At 45.7% G+C, this 21,362-nt stretch overlaps 4 protein-coding genes across 8 annotated transcripts; 1 reads left to right on the top strand and 3 right to left on the bottom strand.

Annotated features, from left to right (window-relative positions):
* Positions 884 to 4,182, bottom strand: LOC8085431. Of its 2 annotated transcripts, none has more exons than XM_002456543.2 (3): positions 3,755 to 4,182; positions 3,300 to 3,645; positions 884 to 1,291 (listed from the first exon to the last, which is right to left on the bottom strand). In XM_002456543.2, exons 1-3 carry the CDS (start codon positions 4,180 to 4,182, stop codon positions 1,226 to 1,228), a joined length of 840 nt encoding a protein of 279 aa, XP_002456588.1. In that variant the 3' UTR covers positions 884 to 1,225. The 2 variants fall into 2 exon arrangements, with proteins under 2 accessions (XP_002456588.1, XP_021313601.1); XM_021457926.1 differs by lacking the exon at positions 884 to 1,291 and adding an exon at positions 1,345 to 1,714.
* On the top strand, positions 9,802 to 12,820 carry LOC8057753 (CTD nuclear envelope phosphatase 1 homolog). Its single transcript, XM_002458673.2, has 6 exons — positions 9,802 to 10,286; positions 11,101 to 11,229; positions 11,323 to 11,443; positions 11,534 to 11,615; positions 12,130 to 12,283; positions 12,369 to 12,820. The coding sequence occupies exons 1-6, from the start codon at positions 9,963 to 9,965 to the stop codon at positions 12,501 to 12,503; spliced, it is 945 nt and encodes a 314-aa protein (XP_002458718.1). The 5' UTR covers positions 9,802 to 9,962; the 3' UTR covers positions 12,504 to 12,820.
* Positions 12,932 to 15,126, bottom strand: LOC8057752 (pentatricopeptide repeat-containing protein At5g39980, chloroplastic). Its single transcript, XM_002456542.2, has one exon. It carries the CDS (start codon positions 15,075 to 15,077, stop codon positions 13,110 to 13,112), a length of 1,968 nt encoding a protein of 655 aa, XP_002456587.1. The 5' UTR covers positions 15,078 to 15,126; the 3' UTR covers positions 12,932 to 13,109.
* On the bottom strand, positions 15,672 to 20,881 carry LOC8057751 (serine/threonine-protein kinase ppk15). 4 transcript variants are annotated; one of them, XM_021456313.1, is made up of 8 exons: positions 20,229 to 20,838; positions 19,291 to 19,896; positions 18,323 to 18,620; positions 17,949 to 18,228; positions 17,576 to 17,683; positions 16,982 to 17,260; positions 16,556 to 16,699; positions 15,672 to 16,186 (listed from the first exon to the last, which is right to left on the bottom strand). In XM_021456313.1, the coding sequence occupies exons 1-8, from the start codon at positions 20,503 to 20,505 to the stop codon at positions 16,016 to 16,018; spliced, it is 2,163 nt and encodes a 720-aa protein (XP_021311988.1). In that variant the 5' UTR covers positions 20,506 to 20,838; the 3' UTR covers positions 15,672 to 16,015. The 4 variants fall into 4 exon arrangements, with proteins under 4 accessions (XP_021311988.1, XP_021311990.1, XP_021311989.1 ...); XM_021456314.1 differs by having other exon boundaries at positions 15,692 to 16,189; positions 20,776 to 20,881; XM_002456541.2 differs by having other exon boundaries at positions 15,692 to 16,189; positions 20,229 to 20,836.

Here is a 21,362-nt window from a genome sequence, read left to right as displayed (position 1 = left end):
GATTGCTTTTGCGTGCGCCGCTGCTTATTATACACTCCTGCTGATAGTTAACCAATTCTTTAATCAGCGTCCTAGTTTGATTAACTAGGCAGCGGCCAATTGGGATCGGCCAGCGCGTCATGGATTTAGCATGGGCGCTGGCTTCTGCTATTGCAGCGACGGCCGTGCGGTGCGCGGATATGGATGCCCAGGGTAGTGGAGGCGTGGCAACGTGACAAGTGCAACGAGGGGCACGCATGTTTATACGGGGGGGCGTGGCCGTGACGCGCTATCCTCGCCAGCGGCGGCGGCGGCCGTGAGCCCGTGAGACACCCGGAGAGACCGCGAGAATTGGGCGGCACGTCCGCACGGCAGATCGTCAGGGGTTAGGCAGGATCGGCGAAAATTGCGAAATCCCCGGCCACGACGTCCAAATCGGCATAGCCGCAACCGCGCCGGGCAAGCTGGGCCTTTGTTTAGATGTTGAAAATTTTTAAATAAGTCCAACCGTAGACTAGGTTTAAAAAATTCTTCTCACAAACTACAGTTAAAGTGTGTAATTACTTATTTTTTATCTATATTTAGTGCTCATGTATATGTTGTAAAATGAAATTTTTTAAAGTTTTTAGATTTTGGGGGTGAACTAAAAAGTCCTAGGTCAGGCGAATTCATTGCGGAGTGCAAATATTATTGTGACTTGCTGTGGTTGGCGCCAGGTGGAGGCTGAGATTAGGTGCCGCGTGGGCCGTGATGTTTGGTCAGCGTCTCTGCTTTTGCTCGGCCATGCTCTCATCGGCATCTTGTGCGTCGATTTGTCATGATTTTTCATCTCAATGCTGAGCCGTCGTCATCGTCATTGTTGCTGAAGATTGAGTATAGGTAGTATGGGAACGAACCCTCGATATCAGGAATCACCAAGATAGTGTACCTGTACCAATTCTTTTTGGAGGCTACATCATTGGCTGATCAGTAGTACAGTTTCAAACGACTACAAAGTAGGGACGGAGTTTTCCCTTCATTTTTGGTTCTAACAAAACAGGAGGCAATCTCATGTCTCAGTTTCAAACATCTTGAAAGTACGGGCAGAGTTTTTCCCCCTTCATGTTGGTTCTAACAAAGCATGAGGCCCAAGTTTGAACTCAGATGTGCATTTCTACATAACACTTTACATGTTGGTTGTTCACTACAAACTTGTAGAAGATCAGCCAGCAGTCTTGGCAATGATGTTCGGATTGCGAAATGTTTTTTAGTCCTCCACCACAAATGTTATCCCATCATGTTTCTTGAAATAGTGTGTAGTATGATCGACAACCTGCAAAGCCAGAAACACAGCTGTGTGAAGCAAATGCCACGTTCTGTGCTCCACTTCAGATTACAATAAAACGGGGAATTCCTCACTGTTTCAGTAAACATTGAGTTGCATACAATGAATTTATCCATAAACAATGGAACAGTAAAGCCACGGAATTTCATTTCATATCATTAAGGATTTCACAGCCTTGGGAGACACTGGGAAGTCGTTTGGTAATGATGATAATTTTTAATCCAAAGCATCCTAATTACCTCGTAAATAGCCAGAAGTAGCAATTTTAAACTTTTAGTTGTTCCAACTTCAGCAAACAATAATCCAAATCAGGTTATAGATTCTCAGTCCTTTGCTGTCAGAATAGTTGGGGCTCTGTCAGGTTTTCAACTTCAGAAACATAAAAAATCTAGGACTCCCAGGCCAGCTTCCCTAGACAAAAATTCAATTTGATAACATGGTCATTATTACCACGTTATATTACAGTATGAACTAAGTGAAGGCTTCATTAATCATGATATGGATACTTTGCAAGCTGATACGTGAAAAATAAACAGAACCAAGTATATTTACAAGCAAGTTAACAGGGGCTATTTTTGGTTAAATTGTTTTATTAACCAATCTGTCGAATCAATTGATACTTGCACAGGTATTAACATATGAGATCTGCATATTCTATTTAAATCAGATTTGTGAAGTCTAACAAAACAGGTAGGACATTAAGTGACCATAGTACAGAAATGCAAATTCATCATAATGCTTGCTGAACTGCCCAAAAAGGCTGAAAGAAAGGTAATCGCGTGAAGAATATACGAGAACATCAAATATGAAATCTCTAAAACAGAGACATACATTTCCATTTATCTACAGTATCGTATGAGCTACTTCTGAAAGAAACTATGATCCAATATTGAAGCAGCACACTCTCATGCCCGATTCATTAAAAAAAAAGAGTATGGTGCATTCCAAACAGTGGTACATGTCTAGACTCGGTGAGATTTATGTGTGTAGTACCGAGTACACTGCACTACTTCCAGGGTTTTGTTTGCTAAGAATATATCATGCTCCAGGAGAACATGTAACTTCCAGTTTAATAACTTGCTTACTTAGCACTGAGATTACAAAATTAAGAGACCTAACTAATTATGGTATGATTACTTGAATGCTAATAAGCGAAAAATGAACAGAACCAAGTATATTTACTAGCAAGTAAACAGGAGCTATTTTTAATTAAATTGATTTATCAACCAATCTGCCAAATCCAATTTTACTTGTACAGGCTAGCTATTAACACATGAGATTTGCATAGGTTATTTAAAGCAGATATGTGGGTAATGTTAATTTATGCCCCTCCATGTGCATAGATCATTGGATACATATGGGGATGCTTGTGCAGTAGGAGAGAGCAAGTGCATCCGATGATGTATGCGCATGAGACCATATGCTCTTAGAGGCAAAATCTTTGCGTCCTACATGAAGTCTAACAAAAGAGGTAGAAAATTCAGTGAGCAACTAAGCATAATACAGAAATGCAAACTCATATGAATGCTTGTTGGACAGTCTAAAAAGGTTTTTAGAGTTTTAGTTGGTGAATCACGTGAACAATACACAAAACACAAAATAGTAGGGATTGCTAGATATCTCTAATCTCTAAATCTAACATATTCATCTCAATTTATGTACAGTAACAATACGAGCTAATTTTGGAAGAGACTATGCATGGGCATTAATTCAGCACCGTGCCTAGGGTCGGTGAGAGTGAGATGTATGTGTGTAGACTGTAGTACTGAATACTGACACTACTTCCAGGGTTTTGATTGCTAAATATCTATCGCGCTCCAGAAAAACATATAACTTCCAGTTTTATAACTTGCTGACTACTTACCAGTTACCACTGAGGCTACAAAACTAAAGAGACTTAGCTAATAGGGAGCAATGTGTAACACTTTTTTTTCTGTCAGGATCATCCAGCACAAAGATGAACTACTAGGGTCTAATTCAGTAATTTAGCACTCACGTTGGTGTTGCTCAGCTCCAGATTATAGAAATCAACAGCATCCGCCTTGAACAAAGGCCCGGCATGCCAGGTCCCCTTGTTCAGCTTGAGAAACTTGGAGCCTGAAACCCGGAACACGCAGACCTCGGCTGGATCAGGAGGCAGGTAACAGTGCCCCGCGGCAGACTGTAAGAGCTTCCTCCCCTCCGGGCCACTCTGCTCGGACGCTCCATCCACGATCGACGGCTTGGCCACCCCGAGGTACCAGTCCTGGCCGCCGATGGCGCCCAGGCACTGGGTCACGCTGGCGTGGTGGGTGATGGTCGAGAACTCCAGCGGCCGGTCCTGCAACCGCATGATGTAGAACCTGCGGCGGAGAGAAGGGAGACGAAAAGCCTCGAATCTCTGGTCGAGTCTGGACTACACAATCTGAATTGGATTCCTCTCGTGCGGGAAGGATATCGTGGATTACGTACCTTGGGATGCCGCTGCTGAGGTCGAGCTGGGCGTCGTGGGGGCCGAACTCGTCGCCGTCGGGGGAGGCGGTGATGACCTGCCCGAACGGAGCGAAGGACTCGGGCGTGGCCTCCACCGCCCGCAGCTTCACGACCTTAACCTCCCCCTTGCGTTCCATCTGCGCGGGCTGCGCGGCGCTGGCGCGCACGGCGGCGATGCAGGTTTTTAGCCCTGTGACGCTGCGGGGACGGGGTGGAGCCGGAGGAGAGGGGGAAGCGGTGCGGCGGCAGGGGCTGGCATGGAGGCGGAGGGGGATGCACCCGCGGCCCAGGCCCAGCGCCTGCATCTTGGGTCCTTTTTTGTGGCTGGAGTGGAGGACCGAAGAGGTGAAAAAAAGCCCTGCGCCCAGGCAGAAAAGATTCTGGCGTTCTTCCAGTTGCTGTGGCATTGCATGGCGTGCGCGTGTTCGTTCCCCTGGACGCGCCACGCGCCAGCCCTGTCCACACAGTGATTTGTCATTATTTTTCCCGGGTAGTTTGACATTACTTTCACCTTGGACACGCCAGCCGCCGGGTTTGTAAATTCGTCCGTGTCAAGGCATAATTTTATGATACACTTATCAAGATTATAAACTAGATAATTGAGCCATAGGAGATGAGCCTGTTTAGATTTGGAATTTTTTGGCCTAAAAAGAAAAAAATTTGTGGAATTGGAGCCTGAAACTAAACGGAGCCAAAAAAAATTTAGGGCCAAAATTTTGGACTACAACTGTGCACGCACTCTCATAGAAGCCCACCAATAACAACTTGAGCTACAGTTGTCATTGATGGGCTTTGATAGGAGTGCGTGCACAGTTGCAGCCAAAAATTTTGAGCCTAAAATTTTTTAGCCCCGTTTAGTTCTTAGGCCCCAATTCTATAAAAAATTTTCTCTTTGGATCAAAAAATTTCAAATCTAAACAGGCCCTAAAACTCTTCTCCAATCTGATGAAACTTCTTTATTTAATGACCCTGCCAAGTCAGCAATTTTGCTTATGTGGCATCCTATTTGATGTGCATGACACTCTCATGAAACATGCATTGAGACTGACCTTATTATTACGCTTTGTGAAGAATAACAGTGATTTGTCATTATTTTCCGACCCAAGTTAAGCTTTTGCTAAGATTGAGAATAGTGTGAAGGTGAACATCACCACATCGTGTCCAAACGCTTTATTACGCTTTCCATGGGAACATCATGGTCATGGCCCCCTAAACAACACTGACAGAAACGGCAAGCACAAATTCGGGCGTGGAGCTCACTAGCTCAGATGTGCATGTGTACACGGCAGCCACAAGCCCATAAAAATGGTTGTTCGTTAGAACCTCCAGATACAGAACATCAGCTAGTTGCCCTGCAAACTCGTTTCTGGTAGGCAACACCGCGACACACTGCACGTAGATAGCAAACTGCACTTTAGTCCTCGACAATGAAACATACCCCATCATGTTTCCTGAAATGGTGTGATGTGTGATCAACAATATATATATAGTATTTTTTTTTTGAAACCGAGCTTCGTATATTAACCCACCAGGATTAAGGGATTTTATAGACGCCGACTCTAAAAAGCAGAAGAGCAGTTTAGTGAAGCAAATGCCACAATCTGAGCTCGAATGCATAAATAAAGACAGTACACAGTCAGACTTAGCAGCTTAGGACCCTGTTTTTTTTTGTTTTTTGCGAGGTAACTTAGGACTCCAGGGCTTATTTGGATATGCATGTATTCACCTTAATCCATATGCTTATCCAGGTTCACCCCTTGGGCAGCACAACACTGACGAACAAGACAACACCAAGGCTCAGCTTCGTCATCATGTGTGGCTTAGCCCAAACCCCGCCTAACATGATAGACGGTCGTACGATGTACCCACTACGGGTGTGGGTCTCATGACCAGGAATTTAATTCTCACCGAACCGATCATATCCAATATGCTCCCGAACCAACCACAAGAGGTCAGGACAACATAGCCGTGTCTAGAGGAGTGGGAAGTCTTCAAGGGACCCTCCCCGTACAGCGACACCACGACTTCTTCTTGAAGACACAAGCACTGGGACGGAGACCACGACATCCACACACGAGCCCATACCATGCACGAGAATTGGTGAACAACCACCATTCCCACAGTTCCGCTGCAATTGTGGCATAGTGCCATCACAGCAGTACAGCACACCATGTCGCGGTGTGGGGAGCAAGACCGTGACGACCATACCTGGATGTGCATATAGAAGCAAGGACAAGACATGATGGATTGTTGGCCAAGCTCATAAGCTTCTCCCACCCTCGGGCTCTCGACCACTTGGGGCGGGATAACCCTTCACTTCTACATGTACCCTCGACCCCCACGGCTATATGAGGGGAGATGGTCCTTCTTCTTAGATAATTGAACTCTTGTACCTTAGAACCCTCCATCCGTAGAACCCTAGCTTGCATCCCCCGTGTTGTAGGCCTTTCGAAGCACTTGAATCGAGAAACATGTACTCATAGTTGCTAGCACTAGACATAGGGGTTCATCCGAACTAGTATAATTCCTCATGTCTCGAGTGCTAGCCATTGACTCCCTTGAGCAGCGCAACGCTAAATTTATTGGCCAGTCCATATTATCGAAATTTTGCTCGAAAAATAACATTAGCAACATTGAAATCTGAATTTGAAATAGGTTTTGAATCCGAATTCAAAATAGTTTTTTTAAATGTGAAACAAACATTAACAGAGTCGGGCAAATAGAAACAACCGCCTCCATTAAAACTTTAATAGAGGCGGACTACATAAGACATCCGCCACGGTTAAAGACTTAACCGTGGCGGGCTGCGTAAGCCAACCACCACGATTAATGCGTATTTACCGTGGCGGTTGACTTACGTAGCCCGCCATGGTTAATAGCTTAACCGAGGCGGTTTTAAAACCGCCTCGGCTAAGCCATGATTAACCGTGACCATATGTCTGTGGCGGTTGCAAAAACCACCACGGTAAATGCAAAATGCCCGCCACAGTTAAGTTTTTCTGTAGTAGTTCATAAAATAACGACAAGTCTTGAAGAGATCATGGTCAGACGGCTAAGGATAATTTGGTGGGACAAGGATGCTAAGGATAACTTGGTGGGACATGGAGTGGTCAATAAAGGACACTATAGGAGACCTAGCTAGAGGTCATATTGTTTTTTATATTTGTTTCACAACTGTTCTAAGGGAGATAGAAAGTGGGGTTGGTTTTATACTTGTTTCAACTAAATAACTTATTATTTTTTACAGTACATAACTTATAATAAATTTCCACAATTTACAGTAGCCTTTCTACCAATTTACCATTTACAACTAAACTGGACAAACCCGAAGCCTTGCCAAACCGCTTTAGGAACGAAGCTAGAGAGTGAAGATGTTCTTTGTCTGTGAAGGTGAAGCCAACCGAATTTGACTTCTCTGGTTTCGGTTGGTCTTTTGCGTGGCTTCTTTACACGAAAAAGCCTAAGGGCTCGTTCGTTTGTGGCTAATCTTGGTAGGATCCTGATGAGAGTTATCTATATAATTTAGTGAAGCATCCCTGTAATCGAATGTGGCTTATAAAGAGTTAAAAACCAATGTAACAAATAGCCGGGAAACTAGACATTGTAACATTATTTGTACTCGTGTTGAATTTAGCTCTTTTAAGTGGCTATTGCTTGATTTTAGCCATAGAAAAATCTTGCCGTTAAATGCCTATATATAGCCCGCTAGTCGTCAAAAACTGACTAGCAGTGTTTTTTTTTAACGTGGACCACTGGGTACTCGTATAATCCAAGGAGAGAGTACGTTCTGCTGTTTAATCCAAAGGTAAGTGGATGGCATGGCATTTGTGCCAAGCTGAGGCCTGAGGCCGATCCTGAAGATCTTTTTTTATACGAATCCTGAGGAGCTTTTGGACTGATCCAGGGTGTGACATCATAATTCATAAACGGCTGTATTGTATCGGTCTGCTCTACTCAAACTGCCACCGCTAGAGAACATATACAAGCGGGGCACGTCTAGTAGACGACATGCATATTTTTAAGGGCCAAATGAGAATTTATGAAAGTTATTATCTTCTGCAACTCCCTCCACGAACACGTCTGTGCATGGCATGACGGATGACAATGACCCTGTTTGCATCCATGGAGAGTTAGATTTAGCTATTTGGAGCTCAAATAGCTCTAAAGTATTCAAACATGAGGGTTAATTAGATTAGAGTTATTTACATCTAACCCAGCTCTAAAAACTATCCCTTCAAAGAGGTGCTTATTTGTACTATTTGGGGCTATTTAAGGTGGAGCTCACGGAAAAAGAGATTGGTTGTGTCGCATGAGATCCCCACTCGCGATGCCTCCCAGCCACGACCCCTCCCGGTTACCAGCACTGCTGTCTCTCAACTCGCCTCGCCGCCGCCGCCTCCCAACAATGGCAAAACAGACCGCAAGGTACCATATGGAGCAATGGCAAAATGACCCACCGCCAGTAATGGCAAAACAACACGCAAGGTATCATGTGGAGCAATGTCATTTGTAAGCGGGAGGAGGCCACACAACAGCCGGCCACACCAAATCTGACTGGGAAGGAGCCAAATGAATAGGAAAGTGCATTTATTGTCAATCTAACCTTTGCATCCAAACACCTTTTTAACTAGAATTAGTTGAGGGCTAGTTAGAGCATCTCTAAGGGTTTTGCATTTGAGGTTTGCATTTGAATAATTTGTCAAAAAGCTCCAAAAGGGGTATCCAATGGTTTTGCATTTGGAGTTTGCAATTTGGGTAACTTGGCAAATGAGGGAGCAAACTTGGCAAAAATGCCAAGTTGTAGACGGCTTTGCAAACCTGATCGCACGTGCAAAGTCACACGCAAGGAAAGCGGGCGCGCCTGGAGACCTCCTATTTTATCCTTTGCCAAGTCCAAATGCCAATTTTCTTAGAGATGACCTATTTTTATCCTTTGCATTTCGTTATGGGAGTTTGCAAACAACAACAAATGCCAAGTTAATTTGTCAAAGCCTTTAGAGATGCTCTTATGAGCTAGAGAATAACTTTAACCTCTAATTTAGTCAGAGTATTCAAATAGGGCCAATATCATACGAGTATAACGAATATCATGGACCATATAGTATAGTAATTTGATCGAGACTTGTCACGATGTTTACTCCTTGCAGAGAGGCATTTCTGTATTTTTTTTTCCTTCTATCTACGAGAACACGTGGTGGATATTACTTGAACGGTTGAACCCAGCTAGATGAGGTCCCGTCTCTGTCTACCCGGCTTTGGTTAGGTACCTGGGTGCCTCCGTGCCTGCCTGTTACCAAACCACTATCCAAGTAATATATATGAAGCATGGCCCACACTTGTTTTTCGTTATTCTTGGAACACAAAGGGGATCAAAGGTACTTTGGTATGATCACCAAGAAAAGAAATGCTGAGAAAAAAGCAATGTCTTTGGTTCAGATTCAGATCATGGCGTGTTTAGAGCAGGCCGGAAGGAATATTGTGCTGTGACATTTTTTTTTGTACTTGTTTGCAATGATCATTGATTCATTTCTCACGCTTTTATAGTCACAGAGATGATTTTTGAAGCAAGAACTCTGTAGTCTATATATTGCTATAATAATAACCATGCTTAGGATTGACTAAAAACCTTTCTCTACTCTGCGATTAGTCCAGCAAAGACCATGTCAATCCAGGCGGTTTAAAGTTTAGTGTATGACAAAAAGGATAATGATGGTACCCAAATCAAACAAATCCAGTTGAGTTCTACAACATATATTTAAGCTGTACTAATGTGAGTCAACATCACTGTACCGCCATCGATGTTTCCATCGCAGCAAAGAGAAATACGTAGAGAATTAACACAGACTGGACGTCAAGCCAGTACTAGAAATAGCGAAATGTGCAAGAAAAAACTGAAAACTGCGTGGTGCGCGTACGATAATTACCAGTCGCGGCAAACTCGCTAGTCCAGCTGTATTATCCCTGACAAGTAGGGACCCCTGAATCTACACCTATCACCAATACCCTATTCCGCTAAGCTCACCCGCCCACAAAAACACCACGTACACGGGCGCGGGCGCGGAGACCGACCACCACCTCCTCCGGGCTCCGGTTGCCTCCGGCCTCGCCTTCCCTCCATCCTCCTCCCCGTCTCCAGCCCCCCGGACGGGCAACCCCCCCGTGGCGCGACAGTTCGTCGCCGGTTCCCATGGCGGCAGCGGAGGTGTACTCGCCGACCGCTGCGGCGGCGGCGCAGCAGCAGCAGCGGGGGAAGGCGGCGTCGCAGGCGTGGCGAGCGGTGGTGGGGTGGATCGGCTTCCTCCTCCAGGTCCTGCTCCAGATCCTCCGAGGCACGCCCTCCTGCGCCCAGCTCCTGTCCTTCGTCGGCTTCCGCTACCCTCTCCTTTCCGGGCCCGCGGCTTCGGAGCCGTCGCCGGAGGTGGCCTTCATGCCGCTCCACTCCGAGATCCCAGCTGACGCGGACGCGGCGCCTGCCCCGATACCTGCGCCTGAGCCCCTGGGCCGCCTCACGGTACGAAGATTCGTTTTTTGTTCGATTCGGTGGAGCTTTGGATGTCCGGGGTGGGGGAAAATGGCGCCTTTGTGGAGTATATGGGTTTCAATCAAATAGTATAGTGGACTTGGGACGGTGGGAATTGCATGTTGATCAAATTGGATGATGCTTCGTTATTTGGGGGTCATTGGGATTAGGTGGAGTGGCTGATTTAAGGTTAATCGAGGTTTGGTGGCTTAGTTCAGGTGATTTTTTTTTGTTTTAAAACAATTAGTATTTCGACTGTGTAGCAGGCTTTCCGCCCTCCCCTGAGGATTATTGTGTTAGAGGTTGTCATCATGACTTATTAGCATGGGCAATTAGTTGTGCTGCAATTGCAAAATAAGGGCTTGCTTGTTTTAGTAGTACGGACTTACGATTGCATTATCTCCTCTCTAAACTGGTCGCAATATGTTTCCGTTGATCTTCTAGTGAAACTGTGGAATAGTTCCAGGATACTGGTTCCCTGTCATTGGGTGTAGGTGACTAGATAACCTGCCATCATTGTTGAACATCTTGATTGTAGCTGGATTATGACATATCTTATCAGCTGATTATAGATGATCCAATACATGGGCTGTTATACTGTAAGGTATGCTCATAGTTGGATTTCTAATAGTATGGATCGGCAAAGAAGCTTATAGCTTCACATAAATGGAGCGAAAACTGAAAACTGGAAGTTATATTGTTGCTAAGCATTACTACTTAATTGCCTTGAAATGAAGTCAGCTTGAACATTTTCTCTTGTGTTTACCCATTGAATATTCTGACAACATTAGAGCTGTCTGTTCAGGTAGTGCTTGACTTGGATGAGACTTTAGTTTCTGCATATGAATCATCTAGTCTTCCTGCTATTGTGCGCACACAAGCAGTTGAAGCAGGATTACATTGTTTTGATATGGAATGTATATCGTCTGATAAGGTACCAAACTTGTATCTTTGCTATATGCCACTTTGTTTATAATGATTTGAATCATGACTGATAAATGAGTTTTTGTTTTTTAAAACATTAAAGGATGTTGAAGGAAAACAGAAGGTGAATCATGTGACTGTTTTTGAGCGCCCTGGTTTGCATGAGTTCTTGCTGAAAACTAGTGAATTTGCAGATCTTATTCTTTTTACAGCAGGTTTAGAAGGTATGTTTGCTGCTGTTATTTTTCGTAACCATACGAGCCCAATCAATTTTCACGCATTTCCTCACTTAACCTATCCATGCTTCTCCTCAGGTTATGCTAGACCTTTAGTCGACCGAATAGATGTTCACAATAGATTCAGACTTCGTCTCTATCGCCCATCAACTGTTACCACGTAAGTTACATTACCTTCTCTATACAAATCATGTTGCACCACCACTGTGTTACTTCATATTTCTTGTGTTGAGACCTGTTACTTTATTGCGATGTTTGCAAACTTAGTTAGCATTCCAGCATCTCTATTAAGCGGGGGAAAAAAGCAGATATAGCCAATGCTTGTACACAGAAATCAATAATGATGTTCATATTGTACTCATGGAATGCTAGTGGTGTTTAGATTTTAGCGTTCATTTTATCTTCTTTACCAAGTATTTCTCAGAGTATCTGCACTCCAGAACTTCTACAGTATATTCAATGTGCATTTTTATTGGGTGTCTTGATCTATAGTCGTTGTCTGTGTACAACTATGGATGCTTCCTTTAGCATGCATGTTTTGTGCTGATTCACCGAGTTATTCAATCATAATACACTTGTTTCTTGATGTTTTTTCTCTTCCTGCCTGACTGATTCACACAATACTTTTTTTTTTTTTGCCAATGGTCTCATATCAATGGATTGCATAATTGCAGGGAATACAGAGAACATGTGAAAGATCTTTCTTGCGTGTCAAAAGATTTCGGCAGGATTGTCATTGTCGACAACAATCCGTTCAGTTTCATTCTTCAGCCTTTGAATGGAATACCTTGTGTTCCATTTTCAGCTGGACAACATTCTGATGACCAGGTAACTGACGAGAAGCACGAGTTTTGCATGACCTGAACTTCAAGCCTCAAAAATTGCACTGATTTTTTTTTGATTAACATTTCAGCTCATGACGGTTATATTTCCACTCCTGAAGCATCTTTCCCTCCAGAAAGATGTCAGACCTGTATTGCATGAAAGGTTTCATATGCCAGAATGGTTCCAAAAGCATGGGATCCCCCCAACTAATCAGGCTGTGTAAGTTTTGCTGCCGTACAATGGAATTGTTTTGATGAAGGCTGAAGTGCCTATTGTGCTATAAGCCCCTTAAGGGAGAGCACTTGTACATTATTATCAATATTCATTTAGGGTTCCTGATAAAACCAAATCACTGCCTATATGGAGTTGTCACATCCGAAGATAAGAAAATTGTAATCTAGCATGACGTCAGATTTGTATCTGTGTAGTGGAGCATTTTATATCAATTAATTGTTGTATATCAGCTTCTGTTGTAAAATTTGATTGTTGACAGTTAAGATAGTCTAATGAATAGTTCATGGCTCATCGATGTCAAGTTTACACCTCGTTTGAGCTTATCAGCCGAATCTGCCAGCCAACTGCCATGGCTTATCAGCCAAACAAACAAGGCGATGCCGTCTCGGTAAAATGGCACCATTAACGTATTCATTATGAATCTAACCGTCCGGTATGTAATCATCAATATCAGCAGTAAGCACAAGAATTAGCACAGATAGCATTGTTTGAACCTTACTCACCAATGGCAACAACCATAAGTCAGTGGTCTTTGCTATTTATCTGAAACATTGTCGCCGGATTCGCTGAACAAGTCACTCGAACATGGAGCCTTTTATCTGACTTTCTGGACATCGAATTCGTTCGAACTTCTTATCTGGTTTATAATATGGGATGCCTTATCAAACTTGTATGCTCTCTCATAGACGCCGGCAGCCACAAGATAAAGCTCTCTCTTGTCGATGCTTGGGTCATGGCTTAGCTCGCCAACCAGCACTTCCAGCGCCTTGAAGTCCTTCTGAGCACCAAGGAGGCTAATCATCTGAAAGTGCACCCGGTCTGAGAACACACAACCTTCCTCCCTCATCGCCTGGTACAGCGCCGCGGCCTTGTCGAAATCCTTCAGCTTGCCATAAGCATTCATCGCGGTGGCAATCGTCTCCGAGTCTGGTAACTGGCCCAATTTCCTCATTTCATCAAACACCTCGATCACATTCCGGTGCCTTCGGTTCTTCGCGTACAAGTCCATCATTGCTCTGTGCACCGATGAGTCCTTGATCTCGCCGGTGTTGGCCGCACGACGGAACAGCCATGCGGCCTCTTCCAGACGACCGGCACTCGCCAAGATTTTGATGGCTGTCTCCTTGGGGATGCCCTCCGGGTCTTTCAGATCGCGCAACAAACGCTTGGCCTGCGAGACAAGCCCGGCACGCTCATACGCCACTACCATTGTCTGGTACAGCACTGGGTCGATCTCCGTGCCAGCTTCCCTCAGCTTCTCAAACAGCTTGGCAGCGCGGTCGAGCTTCCCGGCCTTCACCCAGATGGACAAGATAGTGGAGTAAGTGATGGCATCGGGCTGGACACCAATGGCCTGCATGTCCTGCACCAACTTCCCGGCTTTCTCGTCCTCCAGCGACTTGCCGTAGATGGCAATCATGGTGTTGTACGTCACCACGTTCGGTTTGACGCTGCTACCAGCGCCACCATTGCCATCGGAAGCGCTGCGCATGAGGTCGAACAGGTGAACCGCCTCGCCGAACAACCCGGCATCGCCGTACACACGGAGCATGGTGTTGTAGGTCACCACGCTTGGCGGCACGCCTGCCCGGCGCATGGACCAGAACAGCCGGTCCGCCTCGCGCGCGAGGTCCAGCTGCCCGTACGCGTTGAGGATGATGTTGAACACCGAGAGGTCTGGCTTGACGCGCGCCACGGCGCGCATGTGCGAGAACAGCGACACGGCAGCGAGGTGCCGCCCCCTTCGCGCCAGCGCGGCGAGGATGGGGGAGTAGGTCTCCGCGTCGGGCGCGACGCCGTCGGCCGGCATGTCGTGGAGCAGCAGCCGCTTGGCGTCGCGGATAAGGTCGGACTTGCAGTAAGCGGCGACGGCGGCGTTGTACGCCTTGAGGTCGGGCCTGATCCCCGCGGCGCGCAGTCGGGAGAAGAGCGCCAGGGCCTTGGGCGCGTCTCCACCGCGGAGGGCAAGGTGGATGAGGTTGGAGAAGAGGATCAGGTCCGGAGCCACGGCGTCATCCTCCATGAGCGGCAGGAAGGTGAGCGCGTGGTCGAGGTGGCCCGCGCGGGTGAGCGCGGCGAGGAGGGTGGAGTAGGAGAACGCGTCGGGGGTCACGCCCCTCTCCCGCATCTCGAGGAGGAGGCCGGAAGCGAGGCGGAGGTCGCCAGCGCGGCAGGAAGAGCGGAGGAGCAGGTTATAGGGGATGAGGAGCGCGGGGGCCGGGAGGTCCGGCGCGAGGAGGTCGAGCAGCGCGACGCCGCGGCGCGGGTTGGGAAGGCGGGAGAGGAGCGCACCGAGGAGGCGCACGGAGACGGGCCGGTGCGGGGCGAGCACGGCGGCCAGGTCGGGAGCCGTCCGCGCGGCGGAGAGCGCGGTGACGAGGGCGGGGACGTCGATCGTACGGTCCTCGTGCTGCCGTTGTTGGAGCTCGGCGGCGGACTTATGGCGCTGGTGGAGGGGGTGAGAGGTGGGCAGGTTGGGGTTCAACCAGACGGATTTCGCGGCGGGGACCCTGCGGTGAGAAGGGGATGGGAGCGCCGCGGCCGCGGCTGTAGTGGGCGGCATTGGGTGTCGGCGTGGCCGCGTGGGAGCGGGAGCGGGAGTGGCAGTGGCGCGGCAGCCTGGAAGAGAATGAGAGATGGATATGGAGATTTTTTTTTTTTTTGAAACTAATATGGAGATTTTTGCCGTGGTGGCGACGTCACGCTCACTCCAGGAAAGGGCGAAAGGCGGCGGCATCCGAGCAGTGTGCGCTGTCCCTTGGTCCATTGGGCTTGGGCTTGGGCTTGCATCGGCCGGCTAGCGGCTGCGGTTGCGCGGGCTGGGATGTTTGCTGCAGCTGCACGAGCTGGATGTTTTTGCTCAGGAGTAGGGATTCAGGACGCAGGAATTCACAGGGTAGTCACAAACTCACATGACACATTGTCAAATTCGAAGCATTTTATTTATTTTATTAATTATATTACCTCAAAAAATAGGATATGACGATCTGCCATCACCGCTGGTCCCATTCTTGTTTCTTCAATAAGAAATAAGTGATTATAACCCACAATCAAATCAAAGAGCATCGTGAACGGTTTACATCAAAAACCGTTCGCGTGTACTTGAAAATCTAATACTACAAATTGACATTGGACACATCAACGATAGAGCCAACAATGATGAAACATTGGACAATATTTTCTCATGTTATCATTAACGGATCAGATTGAGTACAAGAGTGGGCTTTCAACTGTACAGATACACCGCGGAAAATTTTCTGATATTTACATACACTCATGAATCACTCACAGATCAGGGGTTCACACCAAGAATTACCCTGAATACACAAAACCTGCCCCCACAAAAGGAGGGCTCTTCTAAAAATGTAGGAAAAGAGTAATGATTCACGTTAATTAAGAGAAACTCCAAGAAAATCGATATTTTTCAATAACTTTATGAGGGCTCCAAATTAGGAGACAAACTCATCCTTATATGTGAAGAAAGCACCGGATGGCTTCTCATTAGTACGCAAAAGAAAGCCATGGATGCTGTAGTGCTTCATCAGCTGTAGGTCTTTTCCTGGGGTTAATTTGCAACAGATAAGACAGAAAATCAACAAATTCTGAATCAGGACATTGTAAGTGTCGTCGCAAGGAGGATTTTTCTGGGATCAAATACTCTAGCTGATCTGTCTCCTGGATCCAAAAAAGGCAAAGATGGGATGTGTTAGGGTTTACTGCTCTACAACCAACAGTGCTATATATGAACATAGTGAAACTCAGATTAAAAGAAACTTAGGTCTTCTCGATTCGAACTAATAAACTGACAAGGGCATAAAGTTATGTCTTTATCGTATCAAGTGAGTAAGAAGCCACATAAATATAATTCTGCAGCATATTCAAAATTAAAATCTGGTTAAGTCGGGTTAAGGTGCAACGAAAATTATGAAGGCGAGGGAAATAATCAGAAACAATTCGTGCAATATAGATTTTTCAAATAAAGAATACTCATTTAGCCTTACCATAGGCAGGTGAGCAAGTATGAAAAGAAAATAATCTTACCTCATTCTTGGTAAAAAGGTCATAATCATCAGTGAAATACTTCTGTGTCTCCTGCCCCAATTCTAGCATTTCCATGTCAATTGGGCCGATTATCCCAATCATTTGAGCAAGCATCATGGGCACAGGTTCGTTAGGAAATAATACCTGTTACATGTAATGGACGGAAGCTATAATTCCAAGGAAAACAAGCACCCAAACACCCAATCCACAACTCTCCAGCTTACATGTGCTCACAACATTAATAAAAAGATTAATTTCTAATTCTGGTTTGGAGTTATATGTTGGTATTGCATTGATACAAGAAAAGAGGACTCAAAATTTTGCCAAAATAATACTAAGACCAGTTTGTTGCGCTTATTAGAGATATGTATAGTCTAACACATCTTTAATACTGCCAAGCATTTCAAGTAAATAAAACATACTTACTTCACCAGTGTACAGTTCAGAAAGGATGCAACCAAGAGACCAAATGTCAATCCTCTGATCATAAGGTAGGCCCAGAATGACCTCAGGAGCTCGATAAGAGCGTGATTGGACATAGAGGCATAAGTTGTCTGTCAAGAAGCAACTGCTTCCCAGATCAATGACTTTAATTTCACATCTACTGTAGCTTTTGATAAGAATATTTTCTGGCTTTAGGTCACAATGAATGATCCTCAAACGGTGCAAGTAAACCAAGGCCTCTAAACATTGCCGAGCTATAACCTACAACAAAGGCAAACTTTCAAATTGCTACAACTTTGTAACTTTCTGAGTGAAACTCAATAACACACATAAGTACATAACTTAAAAGAGTTGGTCATATTTTCCAAGGCAACCATTTCAGGGTATCAAATAAGTTTGCTCAGTTAGAGTCCAATGGTTAAACAACTGTGTTTAAATGCATAGCATGTTAGAAAAATTTCGTCTAGGGGCTGACTACAGGGTGAATGAAATGGTCATTATATACAAGTGCAATCTCATTATAAGTAGCAGTTATGGTATCATGGAGTACATCTCAGTGAAGGATAAAGAACATACCTGTATCCTAGGCAAATTAAAATACACCTCACCACCAGATTCCTGATTATATTTCTGAAACTCATATAGATTTGCTCGCAGTAGTTCAGTGACAATAAAAAGGTGTTCCTGTCAATATTTGCTCGCTATCAGCACCATGCAACATCATGAGAATTGAAAAATCCCACTAAAATCTGCCACCGTACATGCATGAAGCAATTCAAGTACACTGGTATAATATTACACTTGATCCTTTTTAAGAAAATTGCAATAGTGATTGAGACCTAGCCATCTGGATTATATCCTTTGAGATGCCTTGCTAGGAAGTTAGGATCCAAACAAGTTGAGTCAAAGGGAGTAACTTAGCCAGTAATCTCTCTTATGAGGCATATACCTGATGGTAGAAATAGTCATAGAGGCGCAACACATGGTGCTCATCTAGTGGATCATATTTGTTCACGAACTTCAGAAGTTTTATCTCATCCAAGCTCTGGTCGAAGAAATCCTTATCATTTTTAATTATTTTAAGGCAAACATCCATTCCTGTCTGAAGATCATGTGCTTGCACAACCTTGCTGAATGCAGCCGAGCCTAGATATTCAGTGATATAATACCTTCCAGCAACAACTGAATTTAAGACAATGGGGAAATCTTTGTTTTCTTCAAAGCCAGTCCTGCAGTGGATGCCTATATTATATAAGTATGAAAATCGATCAACCAACATCCAATTTAACAAAGAGAATTCAAAGTAAAAAAGAGATTGTGAACCTGTTCTTGCGGTGGATAATTCTCAATTCAAATACCTCATATTCTCGGTGAAAATCAGAGAGAGCAAGATCAATATTTGTCTCGGCATCTTCCTCAGCTTTAAGAGCAGTAGAATGTTGAACATCTGCATTTAATAATCCAACATTTTGAAACTCATATGCTTCATCAGGATCACCACTTTCAGGGAATGGCTGTATCCTACGACCTTTCGGATATTCTTTATCAATGCCGCTTTTCAGATTTTTGTCACAGCTGCCATTGAGCTCACCATTGTCCGTGAAATCATGTACACCGTGATCTATGAAATACATGAAGAGAATTAGACCAGCACATAAGCAAAAGATAGCCTCTGACAAGGACCAGGACAAATGGACAACTGATACTAAATTACTCACGAATATGAAGATGGACTAACGTTATTTAATACGACTGGCTACATTGCAAATACATTAAAAACAAGGCCATCATATTTGAAATGTGTGTTTTAAAGGCCCTGATTGTATTAGCAGTTGTTTAACCAAAGTTAGGTTCTAAAACACAGAACATCATTTACTAGCATAGACAAACTCTGCTTCTTTAGAATTTCGAAAGATAATCCATGAGAAGCCTAATCATAAAATGGTAACCATACTGAGGAACTGTAAATATTACATAAAAATGTTACTAGCGCCTAGTATAACATTTCCCCCCTCCATTTATTAAACTACACATTAACCAAATTGCAACAGAGATTTAGCTTTCACAAAGCAACTCCGCAGAATCTAACTTCTTCATTGTTATTATTTATTCCCCCTTTTCCACCTACATTAAATTCAATAAATAAATCACATTATCTTTGGCCATAAAGTGGATTATAATGGTCAAACTATATACTGTGCTGCTACCAAAATTCAGCAACCCCCCTTCAAATAAATAAATAAGGAGGTGGAGAGATGAACTCTCTAGTGGAAGGCTTGAGAAGTACTTACTCACAACAGCATCTGTATCAAATGAACTGAGCATTTCAAGCTCCTTCTCCATAACACTCAGCTCTGAATCATCATCTCCTCGTCCAGGATCCCTCGGCATACCGCATTCAAACATAATATCTCCACTCTGCTTCAACTGAAACCCATCCTGTGCACAATCATCCAGTATCTCTGTCTGGTCATCCATGATTTGGTATCTCCCATACACAGTGGAGCTTGAGCTCCTCGCCACATCAAGCTCGTCATTCTTAAGTCCCCCTCCACAGCAACCACAAAGTGGCGATGAGCATATGTACACCTCAGCGCAACCCTCACATCGGTCACCACCGATGTGTTCATGACGGTGGTTATGGCCTGCACCAAGCTTGCCTATCTCTACCTGCTCCGAGCCATCGTGAGCATCCAGTACAAACTTGTCCTCCTCTTTGCCTTCGTCATCCTCATCGTCCAGCTTGCTCGGGAAGAGGTGATCGTCGTAGAGCCAGTCCTCTTGGAAGAAGAGGTCGGTGGTGTCGTACTGGCGCGCTGTACCAAACTCCATCTCGGATGAAGACGCGTCCGACTGCGAATGCCGCGGCGACCACAGCCCATACGGATTCAACAGCCCTATAATCAACAAAACAATAATAAGGGTTTTCGTTCAGAATTGGTAAAATGTGCAGAAATTCAGCACTAAACACTGAACCAAGCGCAGAGACGGAAATTTAAGTGGCGTAGAGGTTTAACAACTCTCCTACGAAATCGAAGATCGATTATGTTATAAAGTTCATCTCCACAGAAAAACACATACTCTAATCCAATCATCAGCGCCGAATTGGCCCCCGGGAGCCATAGCCGCGGAAATATCGGCGCACAGATCGAGATTGTGTGATACGCCCACGGAAAGCAAGGAGGAGAGGGTTTAAAGCTAGCGACAAAAAAGCCTCGTGCCTGGGTACCTGACGGCGTGGAGCGCATGCTGACGAAAGCTGACGAGGACGCCGAGCCGGAGCTGGAATCGGGGCTCGCGGGCGCCGGCGTGCCAGCGCCAGCGCCAGCACCGACGGCGGAGGCGGGCATCCGGAGCGGAGGGAGATGGGGATCTAATGCGGCGGCGTGGCTCTCGTCCCCGGCGGCGGTGCGTGCAAGGACGTCGTCACGGAGCGCGGAGGCCGTGCCGGCGAAGCCGTGGTCCGTGAGGAACGCCATGACCTGGTCCAGCCCCTGCGCCGCCATGCGCCGCCGCGAAGGCGCGTGGTTGGTGGGTGCTCTCGGTCTCGGTCTCTGCCTCTCGCTCAAGCGCGTGGCGCACGGGCGCGGCGCGGTGATGTAAGCGGTTGCGTCGCCATTGGGGTGAACTTGGAAGCGAAGCGAGAGGAGTCTTCTTCGAGTGAGAGGACCGGGCGAGACGGACGAGGAGGCAGGCAGCGAAGTCAGAGGAAAGAGAGAGAAACAGAGAGGATTGGAGAGAGAGAGAGAGAGAGAGAGAGAGAGAGAGAGGCGCACGGATCGCAGCTGTTGCGCGTAGGTTGCCGCAGTTGCGTTTCAGCCCCTTCGGCGGTTGGCCATGTGTAGGCAGGCAGTACAGTATAGTTAAGGCCATCAGATTCTGTCACCCCGGCGACACCTGTATGCTTGATGACCAATTTTGCCATTATTTAAGGTACGGTTTCGCGGCTTGAATATTTTAAAAATGGTTATGGAAAATTGAGTATATTTATTTTTTAGTAGAACAAGCTAATTATATTTGCCCACGCGAATGTAGGTTCAACGATGTTTGTGATAACAGGGTTGGTCTTTTCCCTGCGTCTGCATAGCTGTTCCATTTTCAAGGGGTTGCCAACATACCAATCACCAATTCCCAAATCCATCGATATAATCGCGGTGGGGTTACTCAATATACTTTCGCTTTTCAACTTTTCAACGAGGGAAAAAGCGGGAGGAGTCCGCGTGGAGCCCCTGCCCCCTAGCGGCCGAGCGACGAGGGCCCCTGTTCCAATGGGCCTGCAGGAAAAGCCAACTGACGTGGAGGGGCCGCGCGGACGCCACCAAGCGGGCCCAGCCGCCCAGGCCCCAACTCCTCCCTCGCAATT

This window comes from Sorghum bicolor, chromosome 3 (genome assembly GCF_000003195.3).
Source record: "Sorghum bicolor cultivar BTx623 chromosome 3, Sorghum_bicolor_NCBIv3, whole genome shotgun sequence".
In the NCBI taxonomy this organism is placed as follows: domain Eukaryota; kingdom Viridiplantae; phylum Streptophyta; class Magnoliopsida; order Poales; family Poaceae; genus Sorghum; species Sorghum bicolor.
The sequence above is the reverse complement of the archived record's forward strand: the minus strand, read 5'-3'. Positions and strand labels throughout refer to the sequence as shown.